Below are 25,815 nucleotides of genomic sequence, written 5' to 3'. Positions count from 1 at the left end.
CCAAGCCCTTTGGTCAGTAGGACTCTGAAGCAGTAGGGAAAGGAGGGCGGGGAGTGTCAATGTGCAGAGTCCATCTCGAAGCACCTTGGTTACAGGTAAGTCACTTTCACTTCTTTGAGTGTCTTCTGCACATTCCCACCCATGGGACAGATGAATAAGCAGTTCTCTGACCCAGGCCAGTGGGACCGTGGAGTCCTCACTGGAGGACGACAGCAGGACGTCTGTGGCAAATCTCACCTCAGCTCTAGATTCTTCACCTAAGGAACAGTGTTTAAGAAAGGTGTGAGCAGAACTCCACCTTGCTGCTCTGCACAGCTCTGTTAGAGGAATATGCCCAGAAACAGCCACAGAGGCTGTCTTCGATCTAGTGGAATGTGTTCTAATTTGCTGAGGAAGGGACAACCTCATTCATTTATGAGCTTCGTTAATACATAGATTCATAGACTCTAGGACTGGAAGGGACCTCGAGAGGTCATCGAGTCCAGTCCCCTGCCCTCATGGCAGGACCAAATACTGTCTAGACCATCCCGGATAGACATTTATCTAACCTGCTCTTAAATATCTCCAGAGATGGAGATTCCACAACCTCCCTAGGCAGTTTATTCCAGTGTTTAACCACCCTGACAGTTAGGAACTTTTTCCTAATGTCCAACCTAAACCTCCCTTGCTGCAGTTTAAGCTCATTGCTTCTTGTTCTATCCTTAGAGGCTAAGGTGAACAAGTTTTCTCCCTCCTCCTTATGACACCCTTTTAGATACCTGAGAACTGCTATCATGTCCCCTTGCAGTCTTCTCTTTTCCAAACTAAACAAACCCAATTCTTTCAGCCTCCTTCATAGGTCATGTTCTCAAGACCTTTAATCATTCTTGTTGCTCTTCTCTGGACCCTCTCCAATTTCTCCACATCTTTCTTGAAATGCGGTGCCCAGAACTGGACACAATACTCCAGCCGAGGCCTAACCAGCCCAGAGTAGAGCAGAAGAATGACTTCTCGTGTCTTGCTCACAACACACCGGTTAATGCATCCCAGAATCATGTTTGCCTTTTTTGCAACAGCATCACACTGTTGACTCATATTTAGCTTGTGGTCCACTATAACCCCTAGATCCCTTTCTGCCGTACTCCTTCCTAGACAGTCTCTTCCCATTCTGTATGTGTGAAACTGATTGTTCCTTCCTAAGTGGATTTGTCTTTATTAAACTTCATCCTGTTTACCTCAGACCATTTCTCCAATTTGTCCAGATAATTTTGAATTATGACCCTGTCCTCCAAAGCAGTTGCAATCCCCCGCAGTTTGGTATCATCTGCAAACTTAGTAAGCGTACTTTCTATGCCAATATCTAAGTCGTTGATGAAGATATAGAACAGAGCCGGTCCCAAAACAGACCCCTGCCGAACCCCACTTGTTATACCTTTCCAGCAGGATTGGGAACCATTAATAACTACTCTCTGAGTACGGTTATCCAGCCAGTTATGCACCCACCTTATAGTAGCCCCATCTAAATTGTATTTGCCTAGTTTATCGATAAGAATATCATGCGAGACCGTATCAAATGCCTTACTAAAGTCTAGGTATACCACATCCACCACTTCTCCCTTATCCACAAGACTCGTTATCCTATCAAAGAAAGCTATCAGATTGGTTTGACACGATTTGTTCTTTACAAATCCATGCTGGATTTTTTTTTTTAGCAGTAGATGTAGAGGAGGAAGATTTATCTTTCTTTCTAGTAGACATGTCTGCTGCCAGTGCCAGCCTGTGGGCTTTCCTGGAATCCTGTTCTTTCCAAGTTCCGGAGGATTTGGCCAACTGTACTTCTTGTTCAGAGAATTGCTTGAAGCCTCTTTTGTCTTTCCTTCTTTGACCTCATTGTGAACACTGAGCAAACTGAACACTTGGAGGGTGAGTGTCCTTCACTTAAACATGGGAGGCATCTATCACGTGTATCTGATGCCAGGAACACTACCGGACAAAATACACATCTTCTGAAACCAGGCCTGTTCTTCAGTTCCAGACCAAGTAACTAACTTACTGTAACTATATTATTACCTAACTGACAACAATGTAACTACTTCGTAACTAAGATTTAAACCAGCTAACTGATCACAGATCCGAGGGGACTCTGGCGCCCCACAGAAAACCATTCTGCTGCTCGCGGTTGGAAGGAACTGAGGCTGTGAGAGCGTCCCGTCCCGTCCTGTTTGTACCGTCACCTTGGAATTTCCCATGGTGACGGAGGAGAGGGGTGAGGGAGGCATGTGAGCGCTCCAAAGAGTGCTGCTAGCTAGAGTTCTACCCTTCAGGCCGTGTCAGAGCATCCCAAGAGTAGGAACAGGCAGCGCACACTCAAAGGAGAAAATGGAGATAAAACCCATTCATCTCACTGAAGTGTTGTGAAAATAAATAAATTAATGTACACAAAGTGCTCAGGTGCTACAGTGCTGAGCCCCCGAGACAAGCCAGTGGGGATCTGTAATTCTATCCTCCAAGCAAGGTCTGAAGTGTGCAATAAACGAGGCATAGGGCCACACACTGAACAATATGGAGAAAACAAACTATTGAACAGCTGCTCATTCTGTGAGCGCTGTCCACCCTGGGCACTGACTGAGACAGGATTTGTGTGGAAGCGACAGTATGTGATTGTGTAAATAATGACTGTCCTAATGTAGATGCACAAAGGTGCGGAATTAAGATCACACAGGCAGCCTTAGTTCTGGCATTTCCTCAGCTTTGAGAGCTTGACCCTGCACCCTTACTAGTGTTATTGGAATGTAGTTTGTGTGTGTGTGATATGTATGTTTTGCACCTTCCTCCAGCACAGCTCACATTGATCACTATGGGGACAGGATATTGGGCTGGGGGCTCTTGCTCTGATCTGGCCTGGCAACTGCTATATTCCTGAAGAAAAGGTCAGGTTAGAGGAGCTGATGAAAAGATTCACACTTGCTCTTGTTAATGAGGACATTAATCTCTCACATCTCAACACTGAAGACTGGGACCCAATTTGGGATGCAGTTTGGGGCTGTACGCAAAGCCATCACACCACACAGTGTGGAGTCAACAGTCTGTCTCAATATGACTCTGGGGTAACTACACCTAAAACACTGTGTTCAAATTCTGACCTTCTCATTGCCAGAAAGATACTGACCCACTGAAGGGAGTCAGAAGAAGAGGAATAGCTGATAACGGGGTTGGAGGAATTAATCTAGGAGGAAAAAATTAACGGCACATTAAGATGGCATGGTAAAACACACACAAGTCGGCAATGCCAAACGGCCCCCTTGTGTACATGCAGCATTACAATACAATCTGATTAAATGATCACAGATTGTCTCCCAAATTATACAATACGATATACATGTTTCTTTAAGTCCTTACACACATGTTTTCACTCTGCTAGTTTACACAATGTGCCCTGTTCGAATGCTCCAATCAATCTCTACTGACACACTTTTAATAGGGTAAGTTCTGTTGTCAGCACCCTCATACTTCACATTTCCTTTTCAACCAGCAGCAGATGTGTAAACAGACTAAGTTCTGGTGTCATCTTCTTCCATCCCCTCTGATTTCTTTGCCCCACCTTGCACCTACCCCTCTGCCCATCAGGCCGTTGTTGAAAGGCAGGCCAATGAAGCTGAAAGCTGCCTCCTGGATGAAGTACGGATTCAGGATGCGGATCTCATGAGGTTCTCTTGGGACACGGGTAGCCACTGACTTCCAAAATCCATCAGATGCACTCTAGGGAATGGAGACAGCAAAACAAGCACAGGTGGTTAGAGAACACAGATGCCATGTCCCTGTCATCCTCTGAAAATCCACCAGAGACAGCTGTTCTCATTCTCCCCTTGGACACAGCTACTAGTACTGGTCACAACTGATCAAAAATCATTAGCCAAACATCCAAGAAAATCTCTAACTGATGACATATGCCACATACTCCTCCAGTGCGTGAATCATATTTTCCCATGTTCTACTTCTACTCTAGAGTTACTGTCATCCCTTGCTGGGTCATACCTGAATTAGGCTGTAAGCTTATAAGAGACTATCTTGCTCTGTAAACTGCCATGCACACGCATGTGCAGAATAAAAACAAACAAACAAACCATAAATAAACAGGGTAATTGTGTCTTCCCCATTAACTGGCCTTCCTAGAGTGTTTACTCAGCAAACTTGAGAGACCAGTGGGATGGACATAGCCACTTGGCTTTGGAAGCTGCCTTATGAACACGGCTCATTCCGTGCCAAGCTGGCCTTTTCAGAGCTACCCTGGAGCCACTAGCCTCCAGAAATATCCCACAGCTGCAGAAAGTGGAAAACATAAAAAAGGAGGGAGGAGCATAGGACATGGGGATGGGGCCAATTACGAGAGAACTGTCCTACTCGCCTTCCAGTGTCCTCTCACTGGGAAACAACTGGGAATTAACACACAGGAGAAGAAAAGAGACAAAGAGAGAACATTCATGATCATAACAAGAACAGGGAGAAGGTGGCTGATAAAATGACTGCTAATGACCATGGATAGTTTCTCTCCGTTTTAATCACGTTCTCTAGCCAACCCTTTTTGCATTCACCAAATCTCACACATGTGACAGGATGCACTTTTTCTGGGCAATAACTAAGCAGTGCTGAGTGTTTCAGAGATTCTCCTAGCTCTTGGCAGACACAGCTCTGCAATGCTCAGGTAGCCTCATCCTCAGCTTCTGTATCAGATTGTTTACCCTTAGGAATACACACCCAGCTAGAACTTTGTAGGTGTAAAATAAAATTGCTAAAGAACAAACCACGTCTGGGGGATCTAGGGCATGATTACCTGGTAGTGTTCTGGATCTTTACATCAGAGGAAAGCAGAATTTAAACATGGGAAGAACTAGAGGGCTTTTAATCCATTCACAGCCAAAATGCAGTAACAACACTTGCTAGCTGAGGTTGCCTGTTTGTCACAGTGACCCAGGAACCTCTTAATCCCGAATGGCAAGGGGATGTAGAGGGTTACAGGCCTCTCGTGGGTCACAGATTCTAGAGACATAGATTTTAAGGTCAGAAGAGACCACTGCGATCATCTAGTCTGACCTCCTGTACAGCACAGGTCAGAGAACTGCCCCCAAGTAATTCCTAGAACACGTCTTCTAGATAAACCTCCAATCTCGATTTAAAAACTCAGTGATGAAGAATCCTTCAAGACCCTTGGCCAATTGTTCCAGTGGTTAATTATTCTCACTGTTAAAAACTGACATATTACTTCCAGTCTGAATTTGTCTAGCTTCAACTTCCAGCCATTGGATCACGTTAGACCTTTCTCTGCTAGACTGGAGAGCCCCTTATTAAATCTTTGTTCCCCAGTTAAATATAGACTGTGATCAAATTATCCCTTAACTGTCTCTTTGTTAAACTAAACAGATTATGTTCCTTGAGTCTATTTCTAGACTCATTCTCCTGGCTCTTCTTGGACCCCTTTCCAATTTATCAACATCCTTCGTGAATTGTGGGCACCAGAACTGGACACAGGATTCCAGCAGCGGTTGCACCAGTGTTAAATCCAGAGGTAAAATAACCTCTCTGCTCCTACTCGAGATTCCTGTTTTTGCAGCCCAGGATCACGCTAGTTCTTTGATCCTAGAGGTATACATTTGCATTTAGCTGTATCAAAACACATATTGTTTACTTGTGGCCAGTTTGGCAAACAATCTAGATTACTCTGAATTAGTGACCTGTCCTCTTCATTATTAACCACTCCCCCAAGTATTGTGTTATCTGCAAACTTTATCAGTGATGATTTTATGTTTTCTTCCAGGCCATTGATAAAGATGTGAAACAGCATAAGGCCAAAAACCAATCCCTGCGGGACCCCACGGGAATCAGACCCACTCAATGATGATTCCCCAGGTCTGGGGTGTCCATTCTAGTTCACCAAAGGGTGTCAGGTGAGGTCTTGAATAAATGCCTGTGCCACTACAGTCATCAAAATCATTGTGACATGTATGTACACAAACTATACAAGGAGAAATGTATATATACGGAAGTTATGTTCCTGAAGTCAGTAGGTACTGGTCACCAGTGAAGGTGAAAAACAGGTTTTCTGTCAGACAAGAATGTTTATCCAGCAACCTGTTAATATGTAAATTGAGTGTGAGGACTTCAGAGGGAGGAACTAAGGACTGGTTTACAGTGAAAAGTTCCATGGTCATAGCCGTATCTCTCAGGAGTGTGAAAAATCCACACCTTGCAGAGACGCAGTTAAGCCAACCTAACCTCCAGTATAGACAGTGCTGGGTCAATGGAAGAATTCTTTCCTCAGCCTAGCTATCGCCACATGGGGAGGTGGATTCACTATGCAGACAGGAGAGTCCGCTTGGCACAGGGAGTCTCCACACTGAAGTGCTGCAGCTCTGCTGCCAGACAAGCCCAAGTGTAGTCACGGTCAAAGAGAAACAGTGGGGGAGAAAGAACCGTATTTGGAGATGCACTTCAAAGGTTTGCCTGACTGTATGCAGGGAAGACACCCAGGCACCCTTCACCAAGGAAGAAAGAAAAACAAGTGGTTTTGCTTCCTGGAAAAGAGGTCTCAACCAGACTTGGTTGAAAATGCTGAAGAGAATTTTGGGTGAGACAAAACTTCAGGAGGTTAACGTGCTAGTTAGGGTTATTCTCTAGAAAATATCGTGATTTTGTTTTATATTTAACCATTTGTTTCCTACATTCTTACTCACTATTACTTGACTCTTTGATGATAAACTGATTCTTGTTTTCACTATGAATGTATCTAAGTGCTGTGGTTAAGCAAGGTGGTCCTGCACTACCCCAGACAAGCTGGTGTGTTCTCTCCTTTGGGAACAGCAGGGCTGGTAAATCTGTCAGTGCTCAGAGGAGAAGGGGCTGGACACTGCAGGGAACGCGCTGGGAACTCGGGGGTTGGTGTGAGCCTATTGCTACCTGTACAGAGAGCGCGAGGCCTGCAGAGGCCTGGCAGGCAGAGCTTGTGCTGCCAGAGGCTGGTGGTTTTGGGGAGTTGACCCACAGCAGACACAGACAAGGCTGCCTCACACTAAGGGCAGGTGGTGGTGAGATGCCTCCCAACCCTGGATACCCCTAGGGAGCATCAGTCACATTCCTCATAGGATCGAGCCACAGAAACATGGACTTCCAATACAGATATGCAGCATGTGTCCAGTAAGTACACAACTCCTCCTCCAATGCTGGAGGGCAGGGCCTGGGAGGGAATGCCCCAAAAGACACTAGGTGCATCTAGAACCATTCGCTCTGGACCATGGCTACTCCCGCCACAATTCCACTACTGTTGTGACTGGAAACTCTTGTTATCCCCCCAAAACCACCAAGCTGAAGCTAAGCCCAAAATACAGTGAACAGAAGAACAGTGAAATTCTGCCTGCCTGCCCCCCAAACTGACCTCTGCAGTCACACACTTCCCTCACTCTGGCAGCAGAAAGGACAGATTGCCTGAGTCTTTCGTACCCTCGCTGTGGGAAAGAGTAATTGACTGCGGAGTGGAACACTGCATAAATCCAGTGACAGCTGTGCCTGACAGATAAGGAAGCGGGACCTTTGACTCATGTCTAAACTGGATTAAGCATCTTTTTTACTGCTTTCTTCGAGTGTGGTGTTGACTTCGTAACAGACCATTGGGAAAACAGCCTGTATGCGACGGTATCCACAGGTGGGTGAAGAAGAACACAAACAGAACAGCTCCAACAAATACAGGCCCCTATTCTAAACGGGGCCCTACAATGCCACAGATCAGTTTGGTCAATTTCATGGTCATAAGATTTTAAAAATCGTAAATTTCTATTTGACTCTGAAATGTCACAGTGTGGTAGTTGTAGGGGTCCTGACCCAAAGAGGAGCTGTGGGGGGAGGGTTGCAAGATGATTGGGGGGGGAGGTTGTGGCACTGCCACCCTAATTTCTGCGCTGCTGCTGGCAGAGAGCTGGGCATCTGGCCAACAGCCACTGCTCTCCGGCCGCCCAGCGCAGAAGTAAAAGTGGGTGGCCATACGACCCCCTAAAATAACCTTGTGACCCCCCTGCAAGTCCCTTTTGGGTCAGGACCTCCAATTTGAGAAACACTGGTCTCCCCTGTGACATCCGTAGAGTAGAGTAAAAGCACACACACCTAGTCCCGGCTTTCCTTGTGCTCCCCAATGACTTCAATCAGCATTTTGTGCTATTGTCTTTGACCAAAGCACCACAGCTCAGATGCCTTGGTCCCACCGTTTCCACCTCTCACCACAGGTCAAACATTTTGTTTGCCTTGTCTCTGAGGATTATCCCCAACACACCTGAATTCCAAGGTAATTTACATAAAAAAGAAAATTTATTAGAACAATTGGGAGAAGCCCTAAACTCAGACAGTACAAACATTGCTATGCAGAAGGGCCTGAATCAAATTCCCCTTTGCAAATACACACAAACTTTGGGGAAGTTCAGATCTGGAAAAAAATCTGCAAGCACCCCTAGCTTTATAATAATAATTATATAGTAATAAGCAACATTACACAGCTGGTTGGGACAGGGAATGAGGATGCAGATTGTTACCCAAATGAAACAGTGTAAGATGCTGTGACAACCATGTTATGGTCCCATGTCCCGCCTCAAAGGGGGCTGCACTTCACAGGCAGATGAAGCTGTTTGTGTACTGCACACATTCTATGTCCACAGGACAGGAGTGTTCTACGCTGTGATTCAGATTGTGGTCTTGGTAAAAGTGATCTGAGAGCTCTGGACGGAAGAGCCGACAGAACTGCAACGTTCTCCTTAGAGCACAGGTGGGGCTTTGGCCCACTGCTTCTTTTCATCCGGCCCGCGGCAAGTCTCTGTGCCGTGGGCCAGATACCCCAAGCCTTGGCTCCCCATTGTGGGGCTGGAGCCGCGACCACCAGCTCGCCGGCATGTCCCTGCAGCCCCTAGGGGGAGGAGCGACCAGGGAAGCTCTGCGTGCTGCCACCGCCCCCAGTGCCGGCTCTGCAGCTCCCACTGGTCAGGAACTGCAGCCAATGGGAGATGCGGAGAAAGTGCCAGAGGGCGTGGACAGTGCGCACTGTGCAGAGCCACCTGGCCCCTCCGCTTAGGGGCCAGAGCAGCACGGAGCCGGAGCAGAGCAGCACGGAGCCAGGGCAGGCAGGAAGCCTGCCTTAGCCTCGCTGCGCTACCGTCCGGAAGGTAAGTGCTTCCCGGCTAGAGCCTGCACCCCACACCCCCTCCTGCACCCAACCCCCTACCCCAGCCCAGATCCCCCTCCTGCACCCAAACCTCCTCCCAGACCCCACCCCCCACCCCCCCCAACCCTGTCCCAGCCCTGAACCCCCTCCTGCACCCAACCCCCTACCCCAGCCCAGATCCCCCTCCTGCACCCAAACTCCCTCCCAGACCCTACCCCCCACACCCCCCCAACCCTGTCCCAGCCCTGAACCCCCTTCTGCACCCAAACCTCCTCCCAGACCCCCCCCCACACCTCCCCAACCCTGTCCCAGCCCTGAACCCCCTTCTGCACCCAAGCTGCCACCTGGAGCCCGCACACCGAACCTCCTCCCACCCCCACCCCCGTCCCACCCCCAGCCGGAGCTGCATCCCCCCCATCCCCTGCCCCAGCTTTGAGCCTGCTTCCACACCCCAAACCCCTTGGCCCCAGCCCAGGGCCCCCTCCCGCACCCTGAACCTATTTCTGGCCCCATCCCAGAGCCTAGGGAAGTCCCAAGCCGCCGTGCCCCCCACAGGCCTGGAACCATGAGCACTGACTCTCCCCTTTGCGGAGGGAAGCCCTGAGCCTCCGTGCCCCCCACCCTGGGGCTGTGTGTGGCCCCCAACTTATTTTTGATGTGGGTCAATGGCCCTGATAGAAAAAGGGTTCCACACCCCTGCCTTAGAGAGAGAAGGGGGTGAAGTCATGTCTTTTACTGGACCAACTGCTGTTCATGAGGGAGACAAGCTTTCGAGCTAACAGCTCTTCTCCAGCTCTGCCAAACACACTCAGAACACCACAGCCAAATACAAGGTGGAACAGATTGTTCAGCATAGAATCACAGAATCGTAGGACTGGAAGGGACCTCGAGAGGTCATCTAGTCCAGTCCCCTGCACTCATGGCAGGACTAAATATTATCTAGACCAGGGGTGGGAAAACTACAACCCATGGGCCGGATACGGCCCGTGAGCTGTTTTAAGCCGGCCCGCAAGCTCCCGCTGGGGAGCAGGGTCCAGGGCTTGCCCTGCTCCAGCGCTCCAGCCAGGGCTCAGGGTTGTGGGCCGCACCATGCAGCTCCCAGAAGCCATGGCATGGCCCCGCTCCAGCTCCTATGTGCTCCAATGGGAGCTGTAGGGGCAGCGCCTGCGGACAGGGCAGCGTGCAGAGCCACCTGGCCACACCTCTGTGTAGGAGCCAGAGGAAGGACATGCCATTGCTTTCGGGAGCCGCTTGAGGTAAGCGTTGCTCGGAGCCTGCACCCGAGCCTCTCCCCACGCCTCAGCCCCCTGCCCCAGCCCTGATCCCACTCCCACTCTCTGAACCTGATCCCTTGATCCCAGCCCAGAGTATCCTCCTACACCCCAAATCTTTCATCTCCAGCCCCACCCTAGAGCCTGCATCCCCAATTAGAGCCCTCACCCCCTCCCGCACCCCAACTTCATGAGCATTCATGGCCCACCATACAATTTCTATGCCTTGATGTGGCCCTCAGGCCAAAAAGTTTGCCCACCTTGATCTAGACAATCTCTGACAGGTGTTTGTCCAACCTGATCTTAAAAATCTCCAGTGACGGAGATTCCACAACCTCCCTAGGCAATTTATTCCAGTGCTTAACCACCCTGACAGTTCAGAAGTGTTTCCTAATGTCCAACCTAAACCTCCCTTGCTGCAATTTAAGCCCATTGCTTCTTATCCTATCCTCAGAGATCAAGGAGAACAATTTACCTCCCTCCTCCTTGTAACAACTTTTTATGTACTTGAAAATTGGTATCATGTCCCCTCTGAGTCTTCTCTTCTCCAGACTACACAAACCCAGTTTTTTCAATCCTCCCTCATAGGTTATGTTTTCTAGACCTTTAATCATTTTTGCTGCTCTTCTCTGAACTTTCAATTTGTCACCATCCTTCCTGAAATGTGGCGCCCAGAACTGGACACAATACTCCAGTTGAGGCCTAATCAGCGTGGAGTAGAGCGGAAGAATTACTTCTCATGTCTTGCTTACAACACTCCTGCTAATACATCCCAGAATTATGTTTGCTTTTTTTGCAACAGTGTTACTCTGTTGACTCATATTTACCTTGTGATCCACTCTGACCCCCAGCTCCCTTTCCGCAGTATCCTTCCTAGGTAGTCGTTTCCCATTTGTATGTGTGCAACTGACAGTACTCCACTTAGGAAGGCACATTGCATTTGTCCTTATTGAATTTCATCCTATTTACTTCAGACCATTTCTTCAGTTTGTCCAGATCAGTTTGAATTTTAATCCTGTCCTCCAAAGCACTTGCAGCCCCCCGCAGCTTGGTATCGTCTGCAAACTTTATAAGTGTCCTCTCTATGCTGTTATCTAAATCATTGATGAAGATATTGAACAGAACCAGACACAGAACTGATCCCTGCAGGACCCCACTTGTTATGCCCTTCCAGTTTGATTGTGAACCACTGATAACTACTCTCTGGGAACAGTTTTCCAACCAGTTATGCATCCATCTTACAATAGCTCCATCCAGGTTGTATTTCCTTAGGTTGTTTATGAGACAGTCACGTGAAACAGTATAAACCCCTTGCTAATGTCAAGATCTACCACCTCTATTATTCCCCCCCATCCACAAGGGTTGTTACCCTGTCAAAGAAAGCTCTCAGGTTGGTTTGATGTGATTTATTCCTGACAAATCCATGCTGACTGTTATCTAAAACCTTATTATCTTCGAGCTGTTTGCAAACTGATTGCTTAATCATTTGCTCCATTATCTTTCCGGGTGCAGAAGTTAAGCTGACTGGTCTGTAATTCCCTGGGTTGTCCGTATTTCCCTTTTTATAGACTGGCACTAGATTTGCCCTTTTCCAGTCCTCTGGAATCTCGCCTGTCTTCCATGACTTTTCAAAGCCAATCGCTAATGGCTCAGATATCTCCTCAGTCAGCTCCTTGGAAACAGTCTGGGATTTGTTAGCATAAGTGGTAACACACATTTCAAGAGGCCATTCAAGGTGAAGGGGCCTGTTAACACCCCTCCTATCATGGAGGGGAGAGAAAGGGAGGGGTTAAGTGAATTACGTCGCTGTTCAGTCCATGGGTTTTGGTACCTAGCAGAGTTATTGCAATGAGCTTGGGGTTCGTTAAACAACAAGCCAGTGAATAAGAAAGGAACCTTTTAAAAACAAACTAGAGAACGTCTGTGGTGAACTGCTGTACACAGCTCCTGTATTCTCACCCCTTGCTTCCAGGGCATGGCTCAAAATTCCTGTGTGTTCCTTATGAGGGAGTCCCTCTAAATTATATTCTTGTACAAACATCTCTCTACAACTTCCCTCCTAAAAAACCCAATGAGCTCTTATGTCCATATACAGAAACAGCTAACAACTATCTGATAACACATCGTTACCTTCTCAACTCTAGTACATTTCCATCAACATTTCCAGCATGTCGGCTACCAAGAGAGGAGAGGTTACAAGCACATCACTCTGGAGTAAGTCTCTACCACTCACTTTTCTCAAATACCCGTTTTCCAGGCAGGTTAGCAAATCTCTATAAGACTTCCAGGATGTTTAATCTCTCTCGCTGATCTCAGTATCAGCCTTTCATTACAATCTTCCTCGTTCTTTACTTCCGCGGCTGTTTCTCCTCTGTCTGTTGATGATAAACAGTCAGTCAGTTGGTGAATGCCAGAGTCCACATCTACCGTCAGTGTTTCAGAACTTTCTGGGATTACCCTCAGGCCTGGTCTATTAGGTCAGCATCACTCAGGACGGTGAAAAATCCGCTCCCCTGAGCAACACAGTTAAATGGACCTAAGCCCAGGTGCAGCCAGTGCTGGGCTAACAGGAGAATTCTCCTGTCGATCTAGTTACTGCCTCTCAGGGAGGCAAATTACCTACACCAATGGGAGAACCTCTCCCGTCGTCATAGACAGTGTCTTTGGTGTAGCTACAGCGGAGTAGACAAGCTCTTAGATCCCTTTGATTATGCTGAAATGTGGCCCCTTGGTCTGTCTGAACTACATAAGACCTTGTATGTTGCTGTTCTTTAATGGTACCCCTTCAGCCCCAAGTATCAGAGGTGTGATTCCTCAGGCGCGTTTTAGCGCCTGAGATGGGAGATCACAGCTCCTTTTGTTAAAATATTTCTGCTTCCACTTCTGATTTTCTTTCATCTTCTATATGGTTCATAAGATTTCAGCAAGTTATCAGGGATTTGTAAATTAGACCTGATCCTTCTTCCCATAAACAACTGAGCTGGGGAAGAGCCATTCGCCAGAGGTGTATTTCGGTAAACCAATAAAGCTTTATGCAAATCAACCCCCACTGTCAAAAGTCTTTTTCATAAGGTTCTTTATTGTCCCTATAGACTGTTCCACAAGTCCATTCACTGGAAAACTGCAGCCCATTATTGTTAAAGACTTCATCTGGGAGTCCACGTCTGGAGAAGATTCTCTTCACGCCAGCTATCGCTTACTTACTGCTAGTACTGTGCAGTGTGCACATTTCTGGATACAGAGAACAATAATCTTTGACTGCCAGATAAGCAAATCAGCGCCTACCTTCTCATAAGGCCTTTGTGGGACTGGGTGAGGTGTCAGCAGCTCTGCCTGTCGGAATGGCTTGTATTTCAAGCATGAAAGCAGTTTCCGATCACAGAGTTTGACCCATGGGCAGTACAACATTGCGAATCTGTGTCCCTACGTTCACCCTGTTTACAAAACTATAATGGCTCATTTGAAAACTCATAATTTGCCAATTATTGTCCTGGTAAAATATGTGTGGCAACATTGTATGTAAAGTTATAAGATTGTGCTATATAATATTATCGAGACATGTCTCAAGTTTAGAAAAGCAGGCGCAAACCAGTTCTTTGAAGACAAAAGGCAAACAGATGCCTCAGCCAGGTGTCAACAAAATCAAATGGACCATCACTTGGTTAAGCAGCTCCTCTTTGGCAGGAAAAAGGGTGTGAGCGAGAAATCTACATTTTGGCGACGAAACAGTTAGAGTTTCCTTCCTCAAAGACCTGCTGTCTTCTGAAACCCAGCTGGAGATGATTTTCAAAGAAAAAGAGAGCTGTAAGAAAGGGGAACAGACGCTCCAAAATTCTCTTTCCTTTCTCTCCGCTCATGCCATCAACAATACTGGAAGGACAAGGAAATGAACAGTGTCCTGGCAGAAAGGAGTCCAGCCAGTAAGACTGCTAGACCATGTGCTGAGAGAACCTTTACTTTGAATTCATTTAGCTTGTTAAGTTAGATATTAATTGCATTTTATCTTATATTTTCTTGTAGCCAATTCTAACTTTTATGCCTTATGACTTGTAATCACTTGAAATCCATCTTTCTATTGTTAATAAACTTGTTTGATTGCTTTATCTAAACCAGTGTTTGTTTGGATTGAAGTGTTTGGGAAACTCCATTTGGGGTAACAAGATTTGTGCGTATCATTTGCTGTTAATGAAATGACAGACTTTATATGAGCTTGTGTTGTGCAGGAGGGAGCTGGGCAGTAAAAGACGCACATTTCTGGGGGAAATCTGGGACTGCGAGTTTGCTGGGGTTGCTCTGCAGTGCAATTCAAAGTGGCTGGCTATAGCACTTAGACAATATAGCTGGGAGTGAATGCTGGAGGCTGTGTGTGAGCAGGCCAGGAGCCAGGGCCGTCCTTAGGTATACGCAGCTGCGTCGGGCACCCAGAAATTTGGGGCCCCAGCCTGTTCTGCTTGTGCTGTGCTCTGACTCCACTGTCGCTACCCGTACGGAGGCTGGCTGGGATTGTGTGCCGCTTGCTGCACATGTGCAGAGTGAATCAGGACAACCAATCAGCAGCACGGGTGGGAAATTTAAAAAAGAAGGGGGGAAGTGGAAGAAGTCCCCTGGCTCCTCCCCCTCGCCTGCTGTTCACTCCCTTCAGCCTGCCCGCTGGCCGGAGGGCTTCTCTCCACCCCCTGGAAGATCAACAAGGTAGGAGCTGGAGTGGTGATGTGGGTGCCGGGAGGGAGCCATGCGTGCTGGAGAGCAGAATCTCCTCTCAAAGCTGGGGGTGTGGGGGGGCTCTTGGCCAGAGCTTCCATCACCCCTCCATGCAGATTAACACACAGGCCAACAGGGCCTGGGCCCAGAGGCCCCCCCCCGGCCAATATGGGGTACCCAGAAAAATGGGCACCCACAGAGACAGCCCAAGCCGCAGGGTGGAAGAGGCCCTGAGCTCGCCTGGGAGTCCTGTCAGAAGCCACGCCGGGTGAGCAGCGGAGGGAAGGGCAGTGCTGGGCAGGGGTCCATGGTCAGCGGCGCTGGCTGGGGACTGCCTTCAGTGGAGCCCCCACCTTCCCCACCCCCGTCTCTCAATATCCCCCCTCAGGTAACTTGCACCGGGAGCCATAAATTCTAAGGACGGCCCTGCCAGGAGCAGTTGCGCTCACAGCGAAGCCGTGTAAAAGGCACCCAGGTTGGAGAATTGAGGGGACACAGCTGTTCAACCGTCCAGACTGTACCCCGGGAACATCACAATCACCTCTCCTGCTCGTCCACACTTCTCAGTTCCTAAATGACCCTCATGGGTCTTCTGTAGCATTTCTTTCTGGAGGCTCATTGGCATTACAATCTTGCTGCCCTTAAAAAATCACCCCATCTATCACAGTAAGTTCATGTCTGCCGTTCCACTAGTCTCTTATACTTGCACAGCAACTGCTTATTTCATCAGGCCACCCTTCAATTGTCACTTCTTTAAGGGTCCCCCATGCTTCAACTTCCTCCGTTTCCCGTCTAACTTGGTACAGTTTCTCGCTAGCTATGGGAATTGACTTTACAATCAAATCTACATAGGCTTGCATCTCTGTCTCTAAGGTCTTTTCTGGGTTCACAGTGGGAGTCACCTCTCTGGAAAGTGAATTCACAGTAAACATGAATTTACTGGGCACGTAGGTCACAACCAAATCATACTTTTGCAGCTTTATCATCATTCTTTGAAGCCTTAAGGTGAAGTCATTTAGCGGTTTGCTAAATAATGCTATCGGCCCTTGTGGTCCATTTCAACACCCTATATACTGATTGACTCTCTCACAGGCAACCAATATTTCCAAAAGCTTGTTCTCAATTGGGGCATATCTGGTTTCTGCCTCAGTCAGTGATTTTGTTGCTTATGAGATTGGTTGCCAACAATCACTGTGTCTCTGTAACATCACTGCACCTAACCCAGTCTGTGAAGTATCTGCTGAAATTTTAATAGGCTCGCCTGGCGCACAGAACTTCAACACTGGCCCTTGCATCAGTTGTTTCAACCCTTCCCACGATTCCTCCTGTTCTGCAGCCCAGTACCATTCATTTTTATTTTCTAGCAGTCTCCTCAAAGCTGATGGATTTGGTATGAATTTTCCAAGATAGTTAACCATTCCCAGGAACTGCTGGAATCTTTCTTTGACTGGGGACATGGTATCATTTCAATGGCTGAAACCTTCATCTTATTAGGTTTTATACCTTGGTTGGAAATAAAATCTCCAACAAAAGACAGTTCTGTAGCCCCTAGGATACATTTCTCTCTATTTAGTTTCAAGTTTGCAGCTTTACTTGCACCCAAGGCTTCCCAAAGTCTACAATCATGCTCCCCATGTAGTGGGGTGGGGGTGGGGAGCTCAGCCCTTAGCCAGCTGACCTGCTGCTTTCTCCTCCCCGGGCTGCATGGACGAACGGTGAGTGTTGCCATCAGGGGGAACTGCTGCCTCCTCGCGGCATCCGGGTGAGAAGCAGCCCGAGGCCTTGCCCACTCCCACTGCCCTATGGGGCAGAGTCTGCAGTGGTCCCTCTGGATGGGTCCCCTCAGAACACTGCTAAACGGAAGGCAGAAATCTTGGGGGGGAAGGTGCCCCTCTGAACTATCTATTGCCTGGACTACATCTCCAGCAGTTTCTGAAGAGGTTACAGGAGTTAAATGGAAACTGGTTTTAAGCTACAAACAAAACCTTAACAACCACCAAAGCTTTTTGCTTTGCACTTTTCATAAAACAGTAACTTACAAAGCATAACACAGTTTAACATCCCCCCGTGACTGAATTCCAGAATGGCCCTTCACAGAGCAATGCTAGCTCTGATGTTTGTGTTTCACTTTAGTTTTACAAGTATTTTCTATGTCAGCTTAGCCTCTGGGCATCTTAGTTCCCAAGAACAAACCACCCTCAAAAACAGATAAGGCCTCGCCTCTGGTAGTCTAATAAACTGCTATTACTGGGAAATGGGCGGCTGCACATACCCTTCCTCATTGCCAAGAGTCATCAGCCAAGCCAAAGGAAGGGCCCTGGGGGACAGACCTTTACTAAGAGAACTCACCCACTCACAGCGGGATGTAAGGGGTGAGGCAGTCAGCTCAGGCACCTGGGTGCAGGAAGTTCAGGGCCTCGGAGATGGTCGCCAAGCCCCCATATTGCAGCCAGATGTAAGCAGGTCTCAGGTGTTCCATGCGTTCATGCGCTGTACTTGGCACAGCGGGATGCCAAGGAGGAAGTGCAATGGGAACTGAGCTGAATCTGGAGAGGACAGCAGGGTTGACCTGAGGAATTCACCAGGAAATGGAGGAATTTGTGGGAAGTAGCGAACGGTTCCCTCACTGCCTGCGAGGTACCCTGCACAGGGCTCTGGGATCAGACTGACACTGAACAGCTAGGCTGAAGTTGTGTCAGTCATTCACCCATGTGGCTGTTTGGGCATCTGGCTGCTCCTGCTTGGAGGGCTCTCTCTGCATTCCTCACTGCGCTGCTCTCTCGCTGTTTGCAAGTGATTACATCAGGATTTCCTCACAAGAGTGTCAGAGTGTGAGAAATACAGCCCTGCACACGAAGAGGAGATGGGAAATTGACAGCACCCATACGGAAGCCAGGGACTGGGCATGACAGCCAGGCTCTCCTTCCTCCCCTACTCCAGTGCCTTCCCTGAATTACAGCCTTAACTGGCAGCCCTCTGCAACCCTGGGAGCAGGCCCTGCTCCTGCACTGCCCCGGGATGACGCAGAGAGCAAGGCTGAACGCACTCATTTGAGCAAAGCCAGCTTACATCTGATTGTTCTAAAATGTCAGCATTTCCTAGGCTGCTTTGCAAGGCCTGAAAGGCTGCTGTTACTATGCATTAAAGGGCATGTGTCCGTATCCCCCAGAATCACCCATACAAGTCAGGCTGCAGCCGTCCTGGGCCAGCCTGGAACTCCCCTCCCATCCCACACACATCTGTGTGGTTTTACCAGGCTCTGGATGTTACTGGGGTGATGTTTAACCCAACAGCAAGAATGGAGCAGTTTTACAAGGGGCAGAAAAGGCAAACGGGGGAGATTGAAACAGGAATGAGATCGAGGGGAAGGGGAGATGCTGCGGAGGATTTTTCTACATGTGGGTGGCCCTGCGTGAAGAGCTGGGCAAATACCTGTGGTGCTCTCAGACAGCTCGGGGTAGATACAAAATACCTGTGGATATTACCAGCTCTGGGCGAATCACCTGCCTATTTTGGTGCATTCAATATGGCTGTTCCTCTGGTACTGCTACCTCCCTAGCTGCCTGCATCTCCCTTTCTCAGCTCCTTGTGGCTCTGCAATGGCTCAGGAGTCTCCCTTTCGTCTCTCACTAGCTGCCTCATCTCACTCCCTTCCACGTCTTGCGGCTCCTCCTGCGGAATCTCCTTTCCCTCTGTAACATTTTCCTCGGGAATTTCACTAGACTGAATCTGGAAAGAAAATACAGAAGAAAGTGAGAAGAGTGATCCTCACATTGCTACCTCTGCGAAGTCTCAAGACTGGCCTTCTTGTCAAAGGGCCGAAGGAAACTAGTTCCTGGCTCGTTATTACTGGCATTCTCACCAATAGGGTTTGGTTCTGCAAACCCAGCAGTTTTGTGATGTATCTCGCGGTTTGTGGTTTTGTTCGACAGCTCACCACAGGCGCACAGCAATGCACTGCACCACCACAATGCAAACCACAGGCAGCCTGCTAACGCCACCAGCTGTGAGCCCCTTGTGCTGGTGTTCCCCTAGGGCAGCCTCTATTACGTCTGATTGGACACAGGTGTTCAGTGACCTTTCCAAAGCCGTTACTTTCATCCCATCATGGAATCCTGGCGTAGGTGGAGGGTATAATAGGCCAGGGCAGGCTCAGCCTCCTTGGCACAGCCGCAGGATGCCGGTGGTAGGGTTTGCACGAGGACGTTTTTGCTTATTATTATGTCCTATGCAGGTTCCGGGGCGGCTGAGGAGGCGGTGTGTGCTGAACTCCAGGGAGATGACTGATGAATCCAGGAAGCTGAGCAGCAGATGCTGCCTCCTCAGCTGCCCCAGAACCTGCATGGGGCATAGGAAAAGCTCAGGTGGTTCTTTGGGAAGAGAGACACTTTTCCCACGAGCTGGCTGGGGTCTCAGAAGGGGAGGCAAGGACCTGCTGGGGGGGCTCTGGCTGCGGGGGGGGTGGGGCCTCTTGTGGAAGGAGGTCGGGGGGGACTAGCCTCCCCAAAGTGGGGCTCCACCTGTTACCCATGAATCGTGTCCCTCTTTAGGCTGAAAGGAGGGAAACAGGACAACTGACAAGCACCACCCACATTTCTCTGCAGCCAGATTCATGAGCTCCTCTCAGTACCACCTCTGGCCCTGGGAAAGGCACATTTGGGTACAACAGGTCACAAAACCAAGGGAAGTCAACAGAGCAAGACCGAGTGCAGTGGCACCACACGGAGGGCACGTTCTGCTGTAAGAGCCCAAGTGGGAGAAGGATCTGAGCCCAGCCCAGAGGCAGTCCCAGCACTCTTAGCAGCAGCAGATCGCAGCAGAGCGAGGGGTGATGCTGCCGTGCCCGTGGGGACACACTGTGCTGCCTCTGGGTAGGAGGCCACTGAATCTAGGAGCACTTGCCCTGCAAGGGAAGCAAGCAGGACACTTGTTAAGAGCATGGGCGGTGGGTGAACCCCAGCCCCGCCCCTTCCGCACCCACCAGAGCCCCTCTTCTGGCCTTCAAACAACCCCCCAACTGTGCCAAGCTCATCATCAGAAGCAACCTCCCCACACAACAGGACATGCCAACTTAAAGCGCCACCAGACCTGCCAGAACAACAGATGCAAAACATGCAGACACATCTCCACTGCTACAATGATCAACACCCCCCACAACACACCTTTCGAGATCCATGGGACCTACGCATGCCTATCACAACATGTGGTGTACCGCATCCAGTGCACTAAGTGTGGGTGAAACCATAATCACTACGGTCTCGAATTAACTCATACAAGAAAATTATAAAAGACAAAAACACGGTGGCACATGTGGGAGAACACTTTTCACAAAGTGATCACTCTGTATCTGACCTCTCAGTCCTCATCCTCCAAGGACACCTGCACAGCGCTTTCAAAAGACCAACCTGGGAGCTTGAATTCATAACTTTGCTAGACACTAAAAATAATGGACTGAACAGAGACACTGGATTTATGGCTTATTACATAACAACTCCCCACTTACCTTACCTACCTTCTGCCGCACCCCCTTCCTTCCTCTCCCCTATGACTGGAGGGGTGGTACCAGGCCCCTCCAGCCTTGAATGGTCCTTTGAATGTGTGTTAACTACTAATGCTAAACAAGCTGTTCCACTTCCACTGTGTGACACTCTTAGCACCTTTCCCAGCCCTGAGGAAGAGCTCTGTGTAAGCTCCAAAGCGTCTCTCTCTCACCACCCAGAAACTATTCCCACCCCCATCTTGTCTCTCTAGTATCCTGGACCCACATGGCTCCAGCAGCCCTGCCTACACTGTCAGCTACCTGGCTCCAGCTGCCCTGTAACATGCTAGGCACATCTTTGGCACTAGCTAAATAGTGAATAAAGAGGCCACAAGCACAACCCAGGGGGCCAGCCTACACTGCAGTGTTGAGGACCCTGGCCCAGAAGGGCAGGGCTGCAGGGGGGCCCTTCCCTTTTTTCTCCAGGGCCTGTTTTAAAGGGAGGGCCAGCCCCACTCACAGCCTGGGCCCTCTCCAGAGCCCAAACAAACCCCCGTACTTCCGATTCTGCAAGCAGCTCACCTAAGGAAAGCAAGGTCATACTTTTTAATGAGGCACTCCACCTCACTCAGCTATGACACTCTGATAAGGTGGAAGAATCCAGCCATGAATTGCTTAATGCACACCTCACTGTCTTTCAATAGTAAAAGCAGTGGGGGCGCTACCACATACATGAAACTGATAAAGGCCCCCATATCTCCCATGCTCCCCACTCCTCCATCCTTACAGAGCACAATGGCTCCTTGGCTGGCCACTTATAATAAAGCAGATCCCCCCCATCTTACCTTCCTAAAGCCGATCACCTGCCCCATGGCTGGGGAACACACTTCTCCAGTTAGCCAGTGTCTGACCTCTGTACCTTACATCGCCCAAGGTCCCCTCCCAGTCACTAGCTGAGTCTTTGCAAGACACTCTTAATGGAATCGTAGACTATCAGGACTGGAAGGGACTTCAGGAGGTATCCAGTCCAACCCCCTGCTCAAAGCAGGACCAATCCCCAACTAAATCATCCCAGCCAGGGCTTTGTCAAGCTGGGCCTTAAAAACCTCTAAGGAAGGAGATTCCACCACCTCCCTAGGGAACCCATTCCAATGCTTCACCACCCTCCTAGTGAAATAGTGTTTCCTAATGTCCGACCTAAACCTCCCCCACTGCAACTTGAGACCATTGCTCCTTGTTCTGTCATCTGCCACCACTGAGAACAGCCGAGCTCCATCCTCTCTGGAACCCTCCTTCAGGTAGTTGAAAGCAGCTATCAAATCCCGCCTCATTCTTCTCTTCTGCAGACTAAACAATCCCAGTTCCTCAGCCTCTCCTCATAGTTATGTGCTCCAGCCCCCTAATCAAAGAGAGGAAAATGGCAAGACCTTCCTCCCACAAGAACCTGAGCAGCACCGTGGCTAGGTTCCCAGACATGCCCAATTACTAAAAGGAACCAGCAATTTTTGACTTCCAGAGGCTGGACGCTCGGTACTTTCTGAAAACCAGGCCCCTTTCTGGTGGGCAGGCCAAACTGCTAATCAGTTTTGGAAATCGTAGGCTCCAGCCCTAGGCAGACATTGCTGGATCACTGAACGTCACATTATTTGTGTCACGAAGACATGACATACTGAGGGGCTTCCCCTACCTTTCAACCTGCTGCTTTCAGCTGCGTATTTCCCATTCCACCCCACGTGCTTCTTTACTGCCTGCACTATAGCAATAAACAGAAACACTCTCAGGCTGGCAGCATGGGAAGTTTGCCAAGAAAACAAGGCATCTCAGAAGGTTATTCTCTCTCACTGGGGGTGTCACTCAGATACACTTCCTTCGTCCCCCTGATGTTTTCCCACTATGAAGCTTTGATCTTCCCAAGTACTGAAAACACAATCCCAGTTTGTCACAGTGGCTAATAGCCACTGGTGGACCTACCCTCCATGAGCTTATCCAGTTCTTTTTGAACCAGTTATATTTTTGGCCTTCACAACCCATAGCAATGAGTTCCACGGGTTAACTGTGCATTATGTGAAAAAGCACTTCCTCTTGTTAGTATTGAACCTGCTACTTATTAATTTCATGGGCTAACGCAGGGGTCGGCAACCTTTCAGAAGTGGTGTGCTGAGTCTTCATTTATTCACTCGAATTTAAGGTTTCGCGTGCCAGTAAAAATGTTAACGTTTTTAGAAGGTCTCTTTCTATAAGTCTATAATATATAACTAAACTATTGTTGTATGTAAAGTAAATAAGGCTTTAAAAATGTTTAAGCAGCTTCATTTAAAATTAAATTAAAATGCAGAGCCCCCTGGACTGGTGGCCAGGACCTGGGCAGTGTGAGGGCCACTGAAAATCAGCTTGTGCGCCGCCTTCGGCACCCGTGCCACAGGTTGCCTACCCCTGGGCTAACCCCTGGTGTTTGTACTGTGCGACAGAGTAACACTTCTCTACTCACTTTTTCCACACCAGTCATGATTTTATTGACCTCCATCATATCTTTCCTCAGTTGTCTCTTTTCTAAACTCAACAGCCCCAATCTTTTTAGTTTCTCCTCATGTGGAAGCTGTTCTATACCCTTAATCCTCTCTGTTGCCCTTCTCTGAACCTTTTCTAGTTCCACTGTATCCTTTTTGAGATGGAGGAGCAGAACTGGCCACAGTATTCCAGGTATGGGTGCACCATGGATCTAGCTAGTGGCATTATTATATTTTCATACCCTTTCCTAATTGTTCCTAATATATTGCTAGATTTTTTGACTAGGGTATTGTGTATTGGGTGGAAGTTTTCAGGGAACAATGCACGATTACTCCAAGATCTCTACCTTGAGTAGTAGCAGCTAATTTAGACCTCATCATTTTATACGTACAGGTGGGATTATGTTTTTCAATGTGCATTACATTGAATTTCATCTGCCATTTTGTTGCCCACACAACCAGGTTTGTGAGAACCCTCTCTCTGTCTCCTTGCAGTCTGCTCTGGATGTAACTAACTGGAATACTTTTCAGAGTAGCAGCCGTGTTAGTCTGTATCCGCAAAAAAAACAGGAGTACTTGTGGCACCTTAAAGACTAACAAATTTATTTTAGCATGAGCTTTCGTGAGCTGCAGCTCACTTCTTCGGATGCATCCATTCTATGCTCCGAAGAAGTGAGCTTTAGCTCACGAAAGCTCATGCTAAAATAAATTTGTTAGTCTTTAAGGTGCCACAAGTACTCCTGTTTTTTTTTGAATACTTTTGTGCAGTTAGCAGTTAGGTTGACCCAGTGTTAGTGTAGACACTGTGTTAATTATGATGACTGTTACTGGCCCACACTTACAGCGCTGTAACTGAGCTGCTGTCGTGTTTAGTGAAGCCACTTCTACATGTCTCCCGTTGGCATGGATACTCTCTTCCCAAGAGGTGGCAGCACTGCTGACAGGAGAAGGGCTCCCGTCAACACAGCACTGTCTGCACCAGGGGTTAGGTCTGTATAACAGTGTTGCTCGGGGGTGTGGATTTCCCACTCTCCTAAGCAATGTAGTTTTACCAGCATAAGCTGGGAGTGTAGACCAAGCCTAAAGCCATTAGCTGGCAGTCACTGGCAGTGCCTGAAGTGGGGAGAAAGGTGGGCATGAGGAAGTGAAAAAGCCACAGAAAGAAAGAGATGTGGCAGTCACAAGGCCCTGCAGCGCCCTGGTTTGCACAGTTCACTGAGAACCTCCTGGCTCTCCCCACTCAGGTAGGGAAGTGGCTATTCAATCCGCATCTCCGCACAAACACGCACTGTCACACTGACACAAGGAACAGACAAGAGTGTTACACCACCACCTGTGGAGGCTCTGAAAAAGTTTCTGCTCAGACATAACTGGATTAGATCTTGACAGTGCATTCCCACTGGGGAATTACAATCTTTCCAGGTCACGCTGCATGTCTGAGGAGCATAAGTAGGTACCAAGGCCTAGAAAATGCAATTCTATAAATGGGAAAATGAAATAAAACTGCATCACCTCCACTAAACATCTCAGCAATGAGAACAGGGGGAGGGAGGTGCCGTGGGTCAGGACTGAGGGGTAGGGGCTGTAGTGTTAGAACAACCCGGGGAGACCCAGGCTGGAAGAGCAGGGGGAGCTGAGCCTGGGCCTCACGTTCATAAGCACTAGCATTCAGCTAATCAATGTGAAAGGGAATTTCAAAAGAAACTAACAAATCCCCACAGGGTGCAGGCCCACAGCACCGTCCGAAAGCTGCAGCAAACATTTACAGAGAAATTCTAGGACTCCTACTCAGTTCAGTAGGGCAGCAGTAGCCTGTTCTGGAATTAGAGCTGGGAACGCTTTCCCACAGGAAGGACACAGGCCTAGTCTACTCTAGCAGTGCTACAGCAGCCAGGTGAAAACGCGCTCTGCTGCCAGGGGACAGCTCTCCAGTCCGCATGATCAAACCACCTCCCCGAGCGGCCGTAGCTACGTCAACGAGAGAAGCTCTCCTGTTGACATAGCACTGTCTATGCTGGTTGGTGTAACTACGTCAGTCTTACTTACCTGTCAGCGTAACTTCCATTGCTCAGAGGGTGGCCTATTCACACCCTGGAATGATACAAGTTGTACCGACATAACCTACAGTGAAGACAAGCCCTCAGTGACCGATTTTCTCGCCCCACTACTTTCTTGTTTAAGGAGCAGAGAGAGGCAGTGCTGGACACTAAGGAAGTTACACCTGCACAGCTAACACAGAGTCATTAGCCCACTGTACTAAGCCAGTCAATTTCCCTTGGGGACAAGGTCTTAGAAAACTCTCTCTCATTGCGGAGCTTGGGGTGGGATGTTCTGGCTGATCCCCCAGAACTTGATGGTAAAATTCCCAGTGACAGTGGCGGGAGCAGTTTGAGGCCAACATGAAGCACTTCTGAAATCCAGCCCCAGATTGCAGCGCTTGCTGTGTATGTCTAGGCCTCTTTGGCTTTTGTTCATTTCTGCTACAAACAGTTTCCTCTTGAAATAAATTCATAGATTATAAAGAAGGGACCCCTGTGCCCATACAGCCTGACCTCCTGCCTAACAAGGCCCACAGGACTTCCCTGAATTGATTGCTCTTCGAACTAGAGCACATCACTTAGAAAAATTCCAGTCTTGTTTTAAAAACTTCCAGTGATGAACAATCCACCAGGACCCTTGACAAAT

The 25,815-nt window shown here is 48.6% G+C and overlaps 1 protein-coding gene across 1 annotated transcript in view; it reads right to left on the bottom strand.

Annotated features, from left to right (window-relative positions):
* Positions 1 to 25,815, bottom strand: part of ST3GAL3 (ST3 beta-galactoside alpha-2,3-sialyltransferase 3) — a 364,281-nt gene that overhangs the window by 53,040 nt on the left and 285,426 nt on the right. The window contains exon 11 of the mRNA XM_045026125.1: positions 3,592 to 3,738. Within this exon, the coding sequence (XP_044882060.1) occupies positions 3,592 to 3,738 (147 nt within the window). The remainder of the gene's footprint in view (positions 1 to 3,591; positions 3,739 to 25,815) is intronic.

Source organism: Mauremys mutica, chromosome 8, assembly GCF_020497125.1.
Source record: "Mauremys mutica isolate MM-2020 ecotype Southern chromosome 8, ASM2049712v1, whole genome shotgun sequence".
NCBI lineage: Eukaryota > Metazoa > Chordata > Testudines > Geoemydidae > Mauremys > Mauremys mutica.
This window is presented reverse-complemented; position numbering and strand designations above follow the sequence as displayed.